The sequence below is a fragment of the Salvelinus alpinus genome, chromosome 3 (genome assembly GCF_045679555.1).
Source record: "Salvelinus alpinus chromosome 3, SLU_Salpinus.1, whole genome shotgun sequence".
NCBI classification, from domain to species: Eukaryota; Metazoa; Chordata; class Actinopteri; order Salmoniformes; family Salmonidae; genus Salvelinus; species Salvelinus alpinus.
In genome coordinates, this window is record NC_092088.1 from 32745770 (window position 1) to 32765531 (window position 19762).

At 41.0% G+C, this 19762-nt stretch overlaps 1 protein-coding gene across 4 annotated transcripts in view; it reads left to right on the forward strand.

Annotated features, from left to right (window-relative positions):
- The first annotated feature begins 4962 nt into the window (after positions 1–4962).
- LOC139570572 (proline-rich protein 12-like) overlaps positions 4963–19762 on the forward strand; it is a 47143-nt gene continuing 32343 nt past the window's right edge. For all 4 annotated transcript variants that reach the window (XM_071392533.1, XM_071392534.1, XM_071392535.1 and 1 more), the window contains exons 1-2: positions 4963–5823; positions 18746–18900. In XM_071392533.1, the coding sequence (XP_071248634.1) occupies positions 5747–5823; positions 18746–18900 (232 nt within the window). In that variant the 5' untranslated portion in view covers positions 4963–5746. The remainder of the gene's footprint in view (positions 5824–18745; positions 18901–19762) is intronic.

Sequence of the window (19762 nt, forward strand, 5' to 3'; positions counted from 1 at the left end):
CCTGTAAATGAACCCACAAATTCTTATGCTCCAGATACTCAGCTAGTCTAAAGAAGGCCAGTTTTATTGCTTCTTTAATAAGCACAAATTTCCAGCAGTGCTAACTAAAATGATAAACTTGGATTAGCTAACACAATGTGCCATTGGAACACAGGAATGATAGTTGCTGATAATGGGCCTCTGTACGCCTATGTATATACACTGCTCAAAAAAATAAAGGGAACACTTAAACAACACAATGTAACTCCAAGTCAATCACACTTCTGTGAAATCAAACTGTCCACTTAGGAAGCAACACTGATTGACAATAAATTTCACATGCTGTTGTGCAAATGGAATAGACAACAGGTGGAAATTATAGGCAATTAGCAAGACACCCCCAATAAAGGAGTGGTTCTGCAGGTGGTGACCACAGACCACTTCTCAGTTCCTATGCTTCCTGGCTGATGTTTTGGTCACTTTTGAATGCTGGCGGTGCTTTCACTCTAGTGGTAGCATGAGACGGAGTCTACAACCCACACAAGTGGCTCAGGTAGTGCAGCTCATCCAGGATGGCACATCAATGCGAGCTGTGGCAAGAAGGTTTGCTGTGTTTGTCAGCGTAGTGTCCAGAGCATGGAGGCGCTACCAGGAGACAGGCCAGTATATCAGGAGACGTGGAGGAGGCCGTAGGAGGGCAACAACCCAGCAGCAGGACCGCTACCTCCGCCTTTGTGCAAGGAGGAGCACTGCCAGAGCCCTGCAAAATGACCTCCAGCAGGCCACAAATGTGCATGTGTCTGCTCAAACGGTCAGAAACAGACTCCATGAGGGTGGTATGAGGGCCCGACGTCCACAGGTGGGGGTTGTGCTTACAGCCCAACACCGTGCAGGACGTTTGGCATTTGCCAGAGAACACCAAGATTGGCAAATTCGCCACTGGCGCCCTGTGCTCTTCACAGATGAAAGCAGGTTCACACTGAGCACATGTGACAGACGTGACAGAGTCTGGAGACGCCGTGGAGAACGTTCTGCTGCCTGCAACATCCTCCAGCATGACCGGTTTGGCGGTGGGTCAGTCATGGTGTGGGGTGGCATTTCTTTGGGGGGCCGCACAGCCCTCCATGTGCTCGCCAGAGGTAGCCTGACTGCCATTAGGTACCGAGATGAGATCCTCAGACCATATGCTGGTGCGGTTGGCCCTGGGTTCCTCCTAATGCAAGACAATGCTAGACCTCATGTGGCTGGAGTGTGTCAGCAGTTCCTGCAAGAGGAAGGCATTGATGCTATGGACTGGCCCGCTCGTTCCCCAGACCTGAATCGAATTGAGCACATCTGGGACATCATGTCTCGCTCCATCCACCAACGCCTCGTTGCACCACAGACTGTCCAGGAGTTGGCGGATGCTTTAGTCCAGGTCTGGGAGGAGATCCCTCAGGAGACCATCCGCCACCTCATCAGGAGCATGCCCAGGCGTTGTAGGGAGTTCATACAGGCACGTGGAGGCCACACACACTACTGAGCCTCATTTTGACTTGTTTTAAGGACATTACATCAAAGTTGGATCAGCCTGTAGTGTGGTTTTCCACTTTAATTTTGAGTGTGACTCCAAATCCAGACCTCCATGGGTTGATAAATTTGATTTCCATTGATCATTTTTGTGTGATTTTGTTGTCAGCACATTCAACTATGTAAAGAAAAAAGTATTTAATAAGAATATTTCATTCATTCAGATCTAGGATGTGTTATTTTAGTGTTCCCTTTATTTTTTTGAGCAGTGTATATTCCATTAAAAATAAGCCGTTTCCAGCTACAATAGTCATTTACAACATTAACAATGTCTTTCTGATCAATTGGATGTTGTTTTAATGGTCAATTATTTTTTTTTTCTTTCAAAAACAAGGACATTTTAATGTGACCCCAAACGTTTGAATGGTAGTGTGTGTGTATATGTGTGTATGTATATATATATATATATATATATATACATATATATTTTAAATCTATCTCATGTAGGTTCTACATCAGGGCTCACCAACCCTGTTCCTGGAGAGCTACAGTCCTGTAGGTTTTCACTCCAGCTCTAATCTAGCACGTCTAGTTGTAATAATTAGCTGGTTGATAACCTGGTTCAGTTTATTTACAAAACCCTTGTTCTACATGGTCTTATGCTGAGCTACATTCTGATATTTTTTCCACTACTTGGTCTTAATCACAAGATTTTTTCACATCAGATCTTATTCAGAACTGATCTGATTGGTCAAAAGACCAATTAGTGAAAAAAAGATCAGAATTGGGCTGTCTGTGTAAACACAGCCATAGTCCTTTATCTGGCTTTGGTACACTGGCAATGGTGTTTGGCATGGTGGGCTGGGGAAGCTGAGATTCTTTGTGCTTATGGCGAATGGTCTTGTCCTATCTGATGAACAGCCAGCTGGATAAGACTTTGCCAAAAAAGTGGTGTAGGGCTTCATAACCACCAACAGTTTGGATCTCTTGCAGAAGATTTGCTGGTACTGCATGTCTCCTTGAAAGACATGGTTGTGGTGTTAGCATTTTATACTTTTTGTGGAAGGGATGTAGGGCAGCACGCCTTTGTTGGTAAAGATGTTAACCGAATGGGACAGGCTAGCGTATTGTTTCGGGACAATTTGGGACTTTGGAAGCTGCTTTTGAGAGAAAAGAAGATCAGTAAACAAAGTGAAGGGGGGGGGGGCTCAAGAAGTTGTGAAAAGTCTTAGGAGAGCAGTTCTTACAGAGTATGAATTGCTGTGAATGGGAGATTTAAGAAATGGCACTTCTCAATTGCTCTGATACACAATACATGTACTGTCTAAGCACAACCAAAACCCTCTTCCTCATCTCAAAGTACTGTCTGTAATCCTCCCCAACTCATTGACTTTGACAGATCATTCTTGTCAATAGTAGCCCTTTGCAGGGGATTTTTGTAGACATGTCTTTTGTATTTAGTTTTGAGAATTCAGAGAGAAGAATGAGGTGATTGTGTCATTACTGTTGTAGTCTTGATTTGATTGTCCATTGCTGGTTTCTGTCACACAATCTTGTTGTGCTCCATAACCACAATGTGCGTCCACTCCCTCGTGCTCGTGTACCCAAAATGCTGCCGCTTTGGGGTATTTTTCAGCAGGGCACTACTTTTAGAAATGGAAAGGGTAAAGCCAAAGCAGTGTCTGTATTCTTGGAACTTATATTTGAACATGTTGGGTGGGACAGACATTCAAAAATGAAATGTAGCTATTTATTTCCTACCTATAACATTTATTTACTATTTGGTATTAGAATGGAAGAGGGGCCCAACTCGATGGGAAATATGTCTCCCTCCAGCAGGTGGCGGTTTTTCTTTGTTTTGCCCACCAAGCAAGGAGTTTTTGTATGGAGGTCAATGAGAGTGAATTTGGTCAACAAAAACATATGGCTAATTTTCTGAGTGAGGTTTATTTGATCGATTAGAAGTTTCGTGATGCTACAGTTGTTACGAGTATGCTGATATAAGTAGGCCACGTGACATCTCGGCAACTTTGAGAAAAAACACTTTATATCAACATTGTCTCGAGATGGCTATGCATATTCATGTAATGAAGCAAGTAGCATAGCGTCACTCTCCATTGAATACCGACAGTTGATGTCAACAACCCTTATCGATATTTAAAAAAAAATATTACAATAATTAGATATATTCACTAATCAAAAGAAAGGATAGGCGGAGCTAGACAGCCCGCGGTGCCGCTTTGTGGGCAACTACTACCATTGTTAGGGCACGGTCTTTCGTATCATTGAATCAGTTGTCCTATGTCCCATGGCATTTATGAGTGTGTTTGTAAATTAATTCTGGAGTGCCCCAGTGCGCTCTGGGCGTTTGTAAATTCAGTGTTGTCAGATTGTCGTTTCGCGTTCAGCGCGCACACGCGACACTCTTGCAGAGAGTAGAGTTTATTCGAGCGTTCTGACCTCACGACGACAGTCAAGCACCCAAGCTAATTGGCTAGCTACTTTCAGATACAAAAAGGTCCAACTCACTCTGAACATTTTACTCACTCACCCTGCCTAGTAGAGCTGATTAGGCTGTTTTCATGTTATCCAGAGCGTTGGTGACTGTAACTGTGCTGTTGGCAACAATATAACTACGCTTTTTGTCAACGTTTACTGACACCAGCCATATTCAACTGGTGTTGAGCATTCGTAAATGCAGCAGTTATACTGTGGTCTGGCACACTCAGGCGAGAGTGCTCTGAAATCGGAGTAGATAGCCAGAGTGAACGCAACCTATGTGTCCCATTGTTCCAACCATAGGGTTCCAACACATTTAGAGTACCATCTGCTGGTCTCATGTCAAAATGCAGGGAAGCTGTTGTACAATATTAAAATGGTAAAAAATATTTAAATTTGATTTCCAGGGCTATCTGACATGTAGGCTATTCAATTAATTAAATACGTATCTATTTTCACAGGGGTAGTAGAGGAATTGGACATAACATTTTGCTGACAAGGTACAAATCTGTCATTCTGCCCCTGAACAAGGCAGTTAACCCACTGTTCCTAGGCTGTCATTGAAAATAAGAATTTGTAATTAACTGACTTGCCTAGTTAAATAAAGGTAAAATAAATGTGTAAGTACAACACTGATGAGGCCTGGTAAAAAATTACTTAATACATTTTAAGTTTGAGTAATAACATTATTGTTCACCTACAAAACAAAGGGTTTGAACAATATCTGCCCAACAGCCTGGATGATAGGTATCTGGATTATAGGTATCTGGATTTTTAGACTATACAAATATTAAATTGTAGAGTTTGCATGACAAGTATCAATTTTAAATCTATGAGCTTTGTTTTTTGTTTATTATGATATGTTCATTTGTAACAAACAAAACAAAAACAATATTGTTTGCTAGGCCGAAACAGAACCGGTGAATGGAGGACATAAAAAACTGATTGCGCGTGTGCTTGAGAGATGTGAGTGAGGGGAGGGAGAAAAGAGAGCGAGCCAGCCGCCTTCAAACATGGCGTCTTCATAGGAAAATAACAAAAAATATAAAAAAGAGGCCTACTTCTACCGTCTTCATTGATTTTCGGAATTTAGATTATGGTTTCCAGACCTCGCGATATCGTCGTTATCACTATTTTCTAATGTAAAAAGAGAAGGAAGCGTAGCAGGCTTTATAAATAGTAAATCCGTTTTATTTTGATGCGTCGACAGGGCTAGCTAGCATCTGCTAATGTAGCCCACAACAATTTTAGGGTGGGAAGGTATTTTGCATGCTAAAAAAAATCACGATAATATGATATCTTATCGTTTGATACATTTTGCAACAATCGTGAGATATCGATGGTAATTTTACAAATCTCGGAATTTGTTCAGTTGATCAAATAAAGGGAGTGAGATACGTCAGGAAAGGACGCGTTTGATCAAATGTTTCTCTGCAACTTATCGATGATTGACAAATACAAAAGTGTTATCATGATCATGCATAACTTCGTTGCAAATTGGCAATTGTGGAAATTATATTTGGAGAAAGTGTAGGAAAGGACAGACTGATTTGAGGTGGTTAGAGTACACCCCCAGACCCCCCCCTTTTTTCATCCAGATTTCTTCTCCCCTTCATTTCTCTTTCAATATGCTGTTTTCCATGGCCAAGGACTTGTTTATGACAAGGGGGAAATAGTCTAAAATCGATCACGGGGAAGACTGATACCCCACTTCTGTCATAATTGCTTTCGTCCTTGTCACACACCTCGTAAGTTCAAAATGGATAGAAATTACCCGGGAACAGGGTTCGGTGATTTGGGCGCAGGATGGAGTTACGAAAGATCCGCGAAAGCAAGGTAAGCAACTGATTCAGTCCATATAATGTTTACACACTAGCTAATATATTACATTCTCTTTGCTTTTTTGTAATCGATTGGGTGTTAATTTGATACATTGACGTCGATCTGTATCCTGCTTATTGGCAACATCGCGATGTTGTTACTATTATAAACAGCAGGGAATGGAACAAGCGGGGTGGCAAGCAGAACTCTTGACAATGCGATTGACAGACACGATGCGTGGTTTTAGGTATACAGACAGGGAGGGAACGGGAGTAAAATGGGATGGGTTGGAACTAGCTGCTCTTAGCAACGCAGGTGCATTTACATACACTAGCGTTGCTTTCAATTATATTGGTTTGCACAAAACAGTCCGCGGGAAGGCAGAAATGTAATACAATTCCATTTCAATTTACTGTGCCGGTGGGCAGGACATTTGGTCATTATGACGGGGAAATCTGAGAAAATATCTTTGAAAGTATTATTAAACAGACTTTCCAAACGTGGGTCTGTTGTAGGGTCACTTCCTATCTGATTACCTCATGTCAAAATAAAAGTCCTGTACGTGCGCCATGTTTACAAAAATAATAATAACTTGTGTGGGACGTTTATTTAGAATAGCTTGATACCCAATTTGTATCTGACCAGTTTTCTCCTGTGACATTGCATGATACATTTGTTTCACATAGTAAGAGAGATCCCTCAGCCTGTGAAGTATCAAACGTTTACAATGTAACCTTTTTGAGTGGCAAGTGATTACCATTAGGGAGATTACCTATAAACACACCACTTCGACACAGTTATGACCGGGAAGTGACTTTTTCGTAGCAGGTTAGGAGAATTAGGAAAGGTTAAGGTTAGCAAAAATGCTCTTCTAATCTGCTATGAAAAGTCACTTCTGGTCGTAGCTTGCGTTTAGGGAGTCACAGCACAAGGTGCCAGTGGTTGAATGTTGGCAACTCTTATGCTATGAAGAATGATAATGATAGTCAACACATTGACTCCTTAAATAACACCACAACTTTAGGTTATTGTGGTTAAGTAAATTACAATGCATTACACCCAGTCTTGCTAGTGACCAAAATACGTTACTTAAGTCTTTATTTCAATTTCTCTTATCAGTGTTTTCAACATATTGCCATCAATCCGATAGACCACATGACTGGACACGAAAAGGAAAAAGCATTAACTGAATGTTAAATGTGTTTCCTGTCAGGTATTTTAGTTGTCTGTATTGTCTACTCGTTGAATGTTTGTGAAGACTTGATTTGTGGTTGTTTGTAATGTCTTGTTAATTGGTGTTCGACCCCAGGAAGATTAGCTAGCGTTTCAGCCTTATCTAATGGGGATCCTAATAAAAATCACAAAAAAATTACAATAATCCATAGGGATCTACTATGATTTCGATTGCTAGCTAGGCTACCTAATGACATGGGCTGACCCCATTTAGTGGACGGGTCAATTGTTTGGTCGATAGGTTGTTGGTCAACATCGATTTCTTTAGTCGAGCAGTAGCAAAAAATACACCTGTACAAGACATCTGTCTGATTTGTGCCTGTCTAAGTGGATTGATCCATTGTGGAGACCTTGGGGATGGCATAGTCCATCAGTTTAAGACATGTGCTACTGAAATTGTATATGGTTATATTATGCAAGAACAATGGAGCAACACAAATACAAATATTATTTTATAACAAATGCGCTTTCTCCAGCGTTGGATAGTGGTCGCATTTCTGAAACACATCAATGCGCTGTTGAATTGGTGCCTTTTTCTAGACCATGTTGCTATGTGCAGAATAGCAAAGTTAACCAGCATGTTGGTATTTAGAACAATGTGGTGGAGGCGGCAGCAGCAGAGTTAGGCAATGAGAAAACAGCCCTTTGCTTAATTTTCTAAGAAAAGTGAGAAGAGAGGAAACCACAATTTTTAATTAGGTCTAATCAATAGCCTAACTGTTAAATGTGCCTGACTTTATAAATCATCCATATACACTACCGTTCAAAAGTTTGGGGTCACGTAGAAATGTCCTTGTTTTTTTTAAAGACAAGCAAAACATTTTGTCCATTTAAGAGAAAAGTTGATAGTCATCACGAGGGCTGTTGCGTTGACCAAATTACCGGCAGTCATGACTGCAGTAAAATTTTACATGACCGCTGAGTCATGGTAGTCTCCTCTTATGCACTCTGGACATACATTAGTAGTACCCAACTCGCCTGGTACTCAGGCCTCTTGTCTTTCTAACCAATCTGACATCAATGCAAATGCAATCAAAAATCACGTCAAACACTTATCATCAAAACAGTATGTGTTTTTAAAACTCACCTCACTGTGATTGATCAATTTAAAGAAAGAAGTTAAACAACCGGTTGCATCTGAGTGGGAAACATGGTTGTTATGGATGTTGTTTCAAAGCTTAACACAGGAAATGGACAGCACTTTCTAAGGTGATGGTTAATTCAAAACACCCATATGCATGCATATTAGAGCTGTTCTGAACAAAAAGAGTAAAAACTCAGGGACAACTAGAAAAAGCTCAAACCAAGTTTATTCACCCACTGGGTCATGCAGCTACAAATACCGTTTTACACAAGCACATATATTTATTCCCTCCTACTAGGTGCAGTCAACTCCTTACTAGAGGTCGACCGATTATGATTTATTGGGGGACCAAAAAAGCCGATACCGATTAATCAGCCAATTTTTTAAAATTTTATTATTTGTAATAATGACAATTACAACAATACTGAATGAACACTTATTTTAACTTAATATAATACATCAATAAAATCTATTTAACCTCAAATAAATAATGAAACATGTTTAATTTGGTTTAAATAATGCAAAAACAAAGTGTTGGAGAAGAAAGTAAAAGTAATTATGTGCCATGTAAGAAAGCTAACGTTTAAGTTCCTTGCTCAGAACATGAGAACATATGAAAGCCGGTGGTTCCTTTTAACATGAGTCTTCAATATTCCCAGGTAAGAAGTTTTAGGTTGTTGTTATTATAGGAATTATAGGACTATTTCTCTCTATACGATTTGTATTTCATATACCTTTGACTATTGGATGTTCTTATAGGCACTTTAGTATTGCCAGTGTAACAGTATAGCTTCCATCCCTCTCCTCGCCGCTACCTGGGCTCGAACCAGGAACACATCGACAACAGCCACCCTCGAGGCAGCGTTACCCATGCAGAACAAGGGGAACAACTACTCCAAGTCTCAGAGCAAGTGACGTTTGAAACGCTATTTGCGCGCACCCCGCTAACTAGCTAGCCATTTCACATTGGTTACACCAGCCTAATCTCGGGAGTTGATAGGCTTGAAGTCATAAACAGCGCAATGCTTGAAGCATTGCGAAGAGCTGCTGGCAAAATTCACGAAAGTGCTGTTGTAATGAATGCTTACGAGCCTGCTGATGCCTACCATCGCTCAGTCAGACTGCTCTATCAAATCATAGACTTAATTATAACATAATAACACACAGAAATACGAGCCTTAGGTCATTAATATGGGCGAATCCAGAAACTATCATCTCGAAAACAAAAGATTGATTATTTCAGTGAAATACGGAACCGTTCCGTATTTTATCTAACGGATGGCATCCATAAGTCTAAATATTCCTGTTACATTGCACAACCTTCAATGTTATGTCATAATTATGTAAAATTCTGGCAAATTAGTTCGCAAAGCCAGCCGTCCCAAACTGTTGCATATACCCTGACTCTGCGTGCAATGAACGCAAGAGAAGTGACACCATTTCACCTGGTTAATATTGCCTGCTAACCTGGATATCTTTTAGCTAAATATGCAGGTTTAAAAATATATACCTCTGTGTATTGATTTTAAGAAAGGCATTGATGTTTATGGTTAGGTACACGTTGGAGCAACGACAGTCCTTTTTCGCGAATGCGCACTGCATCGATTATATGCAACGCAGGACACGCTAGATAAACTAATATCATCAACCATAACTAGTGATTATGATTGATTGATTTGTTTTTTTAAGATAAGTTTAATGCTAGCTAGCAACTTACCTTGGCTTCTTACTGCATTTGCGTAACAGGCGGGCTCCTCGTGAGGCAGGTGGTTAGAGCGTTGGACTAGTTAACCGTAAGGTTGCAAGATTGAATCCCTGAGCTGACAAGGTAAAAATCTGTCGTTCTGCCCCTGAACAAGGCAGTTAACCCACCGTTCCTAGGCCGTCATTGAAAATAAGAATGTGTTCTTAACTGACTTGCCTAGTTAAATAAAGTTGTACAAAAAAAAATCGGCAAAATCGGCGTCCAGAATTACTGATTTCCGATTGTTATGAAAACTTGAAATCGGCCCTAATTAATCGGCCATTCCGATGAATCGGTCGACCTCTACTCCTTACACATCTAGACAGCCAATACATCTCTGTTGCTAGTCATGGACTTAATTGGTTCCTCTCACTAGCGACGTTAGTGCTGACTAGTTTCTATGGAGTGAAGCTGGCCCCTTTTCCCAACGAGGTGGATGTTTTTACTGGCCCACATTGGCAAGTGAAATAGTTGCCCTTGACAACAGTTTGCCCCGGCAACAAAACTGCCCACACAGGCTGTGAACAAGCGATTCGGTGGCATTCTCTCTTTGTGTCGCCACCATGCTCGATGCTATGTACAAGGACCGCTACTTCGATGCAGACAAGAAACAGGGTTTATGTGAAATGTTACATGCACAACTGGACAAGATGGAAACGGACACAGCGACAGTGCGCACCGAGGAAGAGGCCACGACATGAGCATGGTGGTGGCAGCATTATGCTGTTGAGATGTTTTTCAGTGGCAGGGACTGGGAGACCAGTCAGGATTAAGGGAAAGATTAACGGAGCAAAGTACAGAGAGATACTTGATAAACATCTGCTCAGGACCTCAGACTGGGGCGAAGGTTCACCTTCCAACAGGACAACGACCCTAAGCACACAGCCAAGACAACACAGGAGTGGCTTCGGGACAATACTCTGAATATCCTTGAGTGGCCCAGCTATAGCTTGGAATTGAACCCGATCAAACATCTCTTGTGAGACCTCAAAATAGCTGTGCGGTGACACTCCACATCCAACCTGACGGAGCTTGAGGATCTGCAGAGAAGAATCGGAGAAACTCCCCAAATACAGGTGTGCAAAGCTTGTAGCGTCATACCCAAGAAGACTCGAGGTTGTAATCGCTGTCAAAGGTTTTTAAACAAAGTACTGAGTAAAAGGTCTGAATACTTATGCAAGTGTGATATTTCAGTTTTATTTTTAATATATTAGCCAAAATGTTTAAAAACCTTTCCCAATGCACTGTAGGTGTTAAGATTACAGGCGATTTGGTATAAAATCTGTTCGCTCCAATGATGTTATCTGTTGAATAATTGTCTCGAAATGTTGGGATAGGAATTTACATAAAATCTTTGTGTCCACATTATTTAAGGATATGGGGCGATAGGAACTACACTCACATGGGTCTTTTTATTTGGTTTTAACAGTAATGAGATGCATGCTTGGTTCATTGATGGAGGAAGTGATTTGATTTCAAAAGATTCGTAGTAAACTGCATGCAAAATAGGAGCGAGTTGGACATCACTTTTTAAGTCAGATTGGAAGCCGTCAGGTCCAGGTGACTTTTTAGTTTGCATTGACTTAATTTTTTTATTTTTATTTCATTGACAGTTAGCTCGTTGTTCAGTACACTACATGACCAAAAGTATGTGGACACCTGCTCGTCAAACATCTCATTCAAAAATCATTGGCATGAATATTTGTGATGCACCGATATGACCTTTTTGGCCAATACCGATATCCGATATTTAACATTTTTGCGGCCTTTTAACCATTCTAGTACAGTTAAATAGTTAACACATACACATGGATGCAGCGGACTAAGGCACTGCATCTCAGTGCAAGAGGCATCACTACAGTCCCTGGTTCGAATCCAGGTTGTATGACATCCGGTCGTGATTGGGAGTCCCATAGGGCAGCGCACAATTGGCCCAGCGTCATCCAGGTTTGGCCGGGGTAGGCCGTCATTGTAAATAAGAAGAATTTGTTCTTATTAACTGACTTGCCTAATTAAATAAAGGTTACACACACTGAGCACAATGTTATTTTGTTGGCATTTACGTATGTCCCCATTACCAGTAAAACATAATCAAAACCTATTTCTTTCACTTTCTTGCTGTACTGTTTCGTAGTTAATTTGTTCAGTCGTTTCATTCTCAACCAGGATTTCTCATACTATGGAACGCCGTTTGGGTCTTTGTGTGTCTAAAAAGATACACGTCAAATAGTGTTATTTGACAAGTATCTTTTTTGATACTCAAATAAGCTTGTTGACCAATCTGGACCTAAATATGATTGCACGTCACATAATTGAACACATTAATACGTTTTTTACGTAGTTATTATACATTGATTACACAATCACTCGTATTTCATATGTCACAACGATTCATCGATACGTATGCTATGACGCTGGTCAGGTTGTCTCGCGCACCTACAGTGCTGGTCATAAAAAAAGCTAGCTAGCTCATGGATGCAAACAATGTTCTTCCCCAAAAACAGCTAAATTATATCTGTTTCACGAGCTATATAGTTAGCAAGCTAATGTGTCATCTAAAATAACCCTAATTTATAAGACAGTTCTTATTTGATTAATCGTGGTCGGAGCCATCTGTGATGCTAGCCACACTAAGGATTAGACAAAATAGAGGACTTTGCAGTTAGCCTTCAAAATAAAAGTATGTCATTGACAGTGATGCAAATTAATACAAATAGTAGAATTATGCCATAATTGAATCGATCATGCTAAACAAGGTTGGAATGTATTATATAAAATCAACAAAATACTATAATTTGTTTATTTGACAATTTGTTAATCATACTGGATGTATTATACTTATTTCACTGTACAGCCTTACCTACGGATTGTGGATCAATGACATGGGTTATCAGTCTACTCAGTGACACCCAGAGAACATTAGCGTCGTAGCTCTTATTGCGGGACTCTGAAACAACTGTAAATTGAGCCACATTTGTCAACCTATATGTATTGAACACTATTCCCGAGGAAAAACAATACTGCGTGGATGTTTTGGAGTCTGATAACTCTGAGGAGGACGTTGGGAAAAAATATATTGTGTATTGATTAGACCGATACCACATTTCCTTGATCCTCAATCCATAGGTAAAGCTGTACAGTGAAATATGAATGTCAATACACACAATAGGCTGACTGGGGAGGTGATTTCACAGTGTCAGTCCCGCGATAAGAGCAACAACTCTAATATTTGTGTAAACTCTTCACAGTTGTGTTCTGTGGGTGTCACCGAGTAGACTGATACCCCATTTCATTGCTTCACATTCTAACCTTGTTTAACATGATCTAGTCTAAATATGGCATGATTTCACCAATTGTAACCTTCTGCATCACTTTTAAAGAGGTACTTTTATTTTGAAGGCAAACCGCAAATTCCACTATTGTGCCTAATCCTTATTGTGGCTAGCTTCACAACACATAACCCGTGAAGCTAGCTGGTTGCTTATAATGTTAGCTTTGGGGAACATCGTTAAGTAGCTGGCTAGCTATTTATTTTCATGAACTGAAGTTAAATTTCAATAGGCGAACAACAAGTGGCTACCTAGCTAATACTTACTCACAAGGATTCCTAAATCATTGCTAAGAATAATGAGAATGACAGCAGTTTCTACTGGTCATTGTTTTCAGGTTCGTTGTATAGGTGCTAACTAGGTACCAAGCTAAAGCTAGCTACCCCAGAAGTTGCGGTCGAACAAATATTGCTATATTACCAATGCATTATTGTAAACACATCGTTCGTGGCCAGTGTTTGCTTGTTTGCAGACTTTTTTTGTACAGCTTTGACAGTGCTACTGATTAGTAGTGGTGGCGCTTGGCTTGCAGGTGCAAATTCAGAACACACAGCATTCTATAATAGAACTGTGTTATTTGATGTGTCAAATTATAAGCTTATTTAACGCATCAAATAGTGTTATTTGACCTGTATCTTTTTTGACACGCAAAGACCCAAACGGTGTTCCATAGTATGTCGTGAAGCTAATAGTAGTAGGGCAACATCTGAAAAATAGCGCACTTGGTAGTGTGTAGCGGTCCTCGATCAGTCGGCGAAAGCCAACATCACCCACGACAGAGAACGGTTGATTGTCAAGGGCAATGAATTCCATTATCTTGGCGTTAATGTATTTCGCCTTCTGAGTTGTCTCGCTGAAATGCTCTTACTCTTTCAAATGACTGCTCGACTTGTTGACTGCTCAATCCACACGGTAGACATTGTGGGATAGGTTAGGGATGCTGTGTTGCACGTGCAGCTCACTTTTACATGGGATCATTACGTCATGTACCTACACTACCGTTCAAAAGTTTGGGGTCAATTTGAAATTTCCTTGTTTTGTCCATTTGAAATAACATCAAATTGATCAGAAATACAGTGTAGACATTGTTAATGTTGTAAATGACTATTGAAGTTGGAGACAGCTTTTTTTTTGTAGAATATATACAGTCGTACAGAGGCCCATTATCAGCAACCATCACTCATGTGTTCCAATGGCACGTTGCGTTAGCTAATCCAAGTTTATCATTTTAAAAGGCTAATTGAAACACTTTAGAAACCCTTTTGCAATTATGTTAGCACAGCTGAAAACTGTTGTTCTGATTAAATAAGCAATTAAACTGGCCTTCTTTCGACTGGTTGAGTATCTGAAGCATCAGCATTTGTGGTTTTGATGGCAGGCTCAAAATGGCCAGAAACAAAGACATTTCTTCTGAAACTCGTCAGTTTATTCTTGTTCTGAGAAATGAAGGCTATTCCATGTGAGAAGTTGCCAAGAAACTGAAGCTCTCGTACAACACTGTGTAGTACTCCCTTCACAGAACAGCGCAAACTGTTTCTAACCAGAATAGAAAGAGGTGCACCGGGGCCTCCCACTCAACTGAGCAAGAGGACAAGGACATTGGAGTGTGTAGTTTGAGAAACAGACTCCTCACAAGTCCTCAACAGGCAGCTTCATTAAATAGTACCTGCAAAACATCAGTCTCAACATCAGCAGTGAAGAGGCGACTCCGGGATGCTGGCCTTCTAGGCAGAGTTGCAAAGAAAAAGCCATATCTCAGACTGGCCAATAAAAGAAAAGATTAAGGTGGGCAAAAGAACACAGACACTGGACAGTGGAAGATTGGAAAAAAAGTGTTATGTACAGACAAATCTAAGTTTGAGGTGTTCGGATCACAAAGAAGAACATTCGTGAGACACAGAACATATTAAAAGATGCTGGAGGAGTGCTTGACGCCATCTGTCCTGCATGGTGGAGGCAATGTAATGGTCTGGGGGTGCTTTGATGGTTGTAAAGTGGGAGATTTGTTCAGGGTAAAAGGGATCTTGAAGAAGGGAGGCTATCACTCCATTTTGCAACACCATGCCATACCCTGTGGACGGCGCTTAATTGCAGCCAATTTCTTCTTACAACAGGACAATGACCCAAATCACAGCTCCAAACTATGCAACAACTCTTTAGGGAAGAAGCAGTCAGCTGGTATTCTGTCTATAATGGAGTGGCCAGCACAGTCACCGAATCTCAACCCTATTGAGCTGTTGTGGGAGCAGCTTGACCGTATGGTAAGATGTGCCCATCAAGCCAATCCAACTTGTGGGAGGTGCTTCAGGAAGCATGGGGTGAAATCTCTTCAGATTACCTCAACAAATTGACAGCTAGAATGCCAAAGGTCTGCAGGGCTGTAATTGCTGCAAATGGACGATTCTTTGACGAAATAAAAGTTTGAAGGACACTTATTTCAGTTAAAAATCATAATTTATAACCTTGTCAACGTCTTGACTATATTTCCTATTGATTTTGCAAATTATTTCATGTATGTTTTCATGGAACCAATGACATTTTTAAGTGACCCCAAACTTTTTAACGATAGTGGGTGTCATTACGTCATGTACCTGCGTTTATATAGGTATGCACGTCAGCTTTGACATTGGTTTTGCACGTAGACATTAAACTAGACATCGGGCCGATACCGATGTTGGTATTTTTAGCTAATATCGTCCGATTCCAATATGTTCACAGATATATTGTGTATCCCTAATTAATATGGAGTTGGTCCCCCCCATTTGCTTCTATAACAGCCTCCACTATTCTTTGAAGACTTTCCACTAGATGTTGGAACATTGCTGAAGGGACTTGCTTCCATTCAGCTACAAGTGCATTAGTGAGGTCGGCCACTGATGTTAGGCGACTTAGGCCTGGCTCGCAGTCGGTGTAACAATTCATCCCAAAGGTGTTTGAAGGGGTAGATGTCAGGGCTCTGTGCAGGCCAGTCAAGATCTTCCACACCGATCCCTACCAACCATTTCTGTATAGACCTCACTTTGTGAACAGGGGCATTATCGTGCTGAAACAGGAAAGGGCCTTGTCCCAACTCTTGCCACAAAGTTGGAAGCACAACATTGTCATTGTATGATGTTGTGTTAATATTTCCCTTCACTGGAACTAAGGGGCCTAGCCCGAACCATGGAAAAACAGCGCAAGACCATTATTCCTCCTCCACCAAACTTTACAGTTGGCACTATGCATTGGGGAAGGTAAAGTTCTCCTGGCATCTGCCAAACCCAGATTCGTCAGTCAGACTGCCAGATGGTGAAGCGTGATTCATCACTCCAGAGAAGGCGTTTCCACTGCTCCAGAGTTCAATGGCGGCAAGCTATACACCACTCCAGCCGACGCTTGGCGTTGCGCATGGTGATCTTAAACTTGTGTGCAGTTGCTCGGCCATGGAAACCCATTTCATGAAGATCCCGACAAACCGTTGTGTTACGTTGCTTCCAGAGGCAGTTTTGAACTCGGTAGTGAGTGTCGCAATCAAAGAGAGACGATTTTTAGGTGCTACACGCATCAGCACTCTGTGATCCCATTCTGTGAGCTTGTGTGTGCCTACCACTTCGTGGCTGAGCCGTTGGTGCTCCAGGAATTTCCACTTCACAATAACAACACTTACAGTTGACCGGGGCAGCTCTAGCAGGGTGGAAATTTGACCAACTGACTTGTTGGAAAGGTGTCATCCTATGATTGTGCCATGTTGAAAGTCACTGATCTCTTCCGTAAAGCCATGGAGATTGCATGGCAGTGTGCTCGATTTTATACACCTGACAGCAACAGGTGTGCTGAAATAGCAAAATCCACTAATTTGAAGGGGTGTCCACATACGTTTGTTTTAATATATAGTGTACATTTTATACACCAGACTCCAATATTGCTTGTTCTAATATTTCTTAATTCCATTATTTTACTTTTAGATTTGTGTGTATTAGATATTACTGCACTGTTGGAGCTTGGAACAAGTGTTTCACCACACCTGTAATAACATCTGCTAAATATGTGTAAGGGTCCAATAAAATTTGATTTGAATGCACAGAGATACCGTGACGTGCCATTCATCACCTCATGTTTCAGCATGACAATGCACAGCCCCATGGCGCAAGGATCTGTATACAATTCCTGTAAGCTGAAAATGTCAAATTCTTCCATGGCTTGCATACTCACCCATTGAGCATGTTTGGGATGCTATGGATCGATGTGTACGATGGCGTGTTCCTGCCAATATCCATCGACTTCACATAGCCATTGAAGAGGAGTGGGCCAACATGCCACAGCCCCCAAGTCCAGAACAGACTATGGGAGGCGCACAGTACTATATAGAGCCATGACTACATGGAACTCTATTCCACATCAGGTAACTGATGCAAGCAGTAGAATCCGAATTTAAAAAGCAGGTAGAAATACACCTTATGGAACAGCGGGGTCTGGGAAGTAACACAAACATAGACACATGCATACACACACATGATAATATGCGTACTATACACACATGGATTTTGTGTTGTAGAGTATGGGCCTAAGTCACACACTTAGTGTGTTGTGAAGTCTGGAATGAATGTATTGTAATGTTTTTGAAATTGTATAACTGGCTTAATTCTGCTGGACCCCAGGAAGAGTAGCTGTTGCCTTGGCAGCAGCTAATGGGGATCCATAACAAATACAAATCAACAGCCTGATCAACTCTATGCGAAGGAGATGTGTCGCACTGCATGAGGCAAATGGTGGTAACACCAGATACCGACTGGTTTAATGATCCACGTGCCTACCTTTTTTTTTAAAGGCATCTTTGACCAACAGATGCATATCTGTATTCCCAGTCGTGAAATCCATAGATTACGGCCTAATGAATTTATTTCAACTGACTGATTTCCTTCTATGAATAGTAACACAGTAAACATTTTGAAATTGTGGCATGTTGCGTTTTTATATTTTTATATGTTTGTTCTAGTTTATAGGCTGGATGTTTTAACAAGAATGCGCCATTCTATCAATCTACTTTAATTCTTGAAATGTGCTTGTTTAGCCCACATTTTAAAATGCGGTAGTATGCATCATAATAATAATTATAACAGCCCTAGGAGGGGGTACAGGCATAAAGTAGTGTTGGTCAAATATCACAGATAGGAATTGTGAAAAAAGAAGTCTACAACAGGCTTTAAGATCTTTTTGTTGTTGTTGAAAATGCTAATTGATTATCGTGTTACTGATTTTGTGTAATCCATAGCCACATTCTTTACAATGTCAAGAATGGTGACCTAAAGTAATTATGCCATATTCCTTTTTATTAGGATGGAGATGCACTCTAAGTTGACTGATGTATCTGAATAACTTTTAATACGATTGCAAAGTTTTCTGAACAGAGTGTTGTACTTTGTCATGACAAACAATCCACTTAGTATTTACATAGTTGTTGAATACATTTGAATTTCACAGCCTCTCCCAAAGGTCACCCATTGGAACATTTTAATATGAAAATGGACTTGAACAGTTAAATGAATTACCTCTTCTCCTCCTCCCCAGTCTCGTCTATGGGAGCTCCAGATCATCACACCCTGAGTCGGAGCTTCTCCATCGACAAGCCTACGGCACTCCTCACCCTCTGCAGGGCTATGCCACCAATCACCACCCGGGCAGCTCTGGCCAAGGAGGTGCTTGGGGAGCAGGACGGAGTTTGGGTGAGAGACATGTCACACACCTTATTATTTTGTCGCCACTTGCCACAGTACAGGGCTTTCGGAATGATATATGACGGGCCATGCTTTTGGTAGTAAGGTTGCCGCCACTGACAAATGCCACGTGTGGGGGGGGGGGGAAACTGTATTTGTTTTTACCGAGTAACATATAGGGCCACATTTTATTTATAACGTCTGTTAGGCCTACGTATGATGGTGTAATGGACACTCCTTGACCTATTCAGTACAGTTATACAATTCTATAACATGGGTATAGCTGTCTTTTGTTAATGCCCGCTTTCCTGATAGAGGTGGAACTTAGGCTTACAAGTGTTTTAACGATGCATTGTTCCTACAATGTCTGAAGATGTAACATGCATTTCCCAAAACACCCCGCAGAGAGAACGTTTGCTAAGTACGTTGCTGGAGCATGTGTCGCTACTGATAGGATCGAAAGAAGGCAGCGCTGCTCTCAGATCAGCTTTTTCCATTCAAATCTTACCTTAAAGTGGCAGTGCATTTAATGAGATTTTCCTGTATTTAAAAAAATAAAAAAAATAAAAAAAAGTATTTCCACACTGAGGTCAAAATAACACTGAAATTGTGAAAACTATGATAATACCCTTTTTGTGTAAGAGCTGTTTGCAAAAATGGCTTGGAATTTCCGTCTGTTCAGGTGGGATGGAGTTTTTGGGCCGCTGCTTAACATCACACAGCGATCTGATTCTAATAGACCAATTCATTTGTTATTTGCATATCCTCCTACACTGCTGTTGGCCCCGCCCGGTCATATTGACATTCCATTCCTCAATGTTGGCAGCGTGCAGAGATAATTCCTACTTCAAAGCAATGAGCAAAAGGAAGA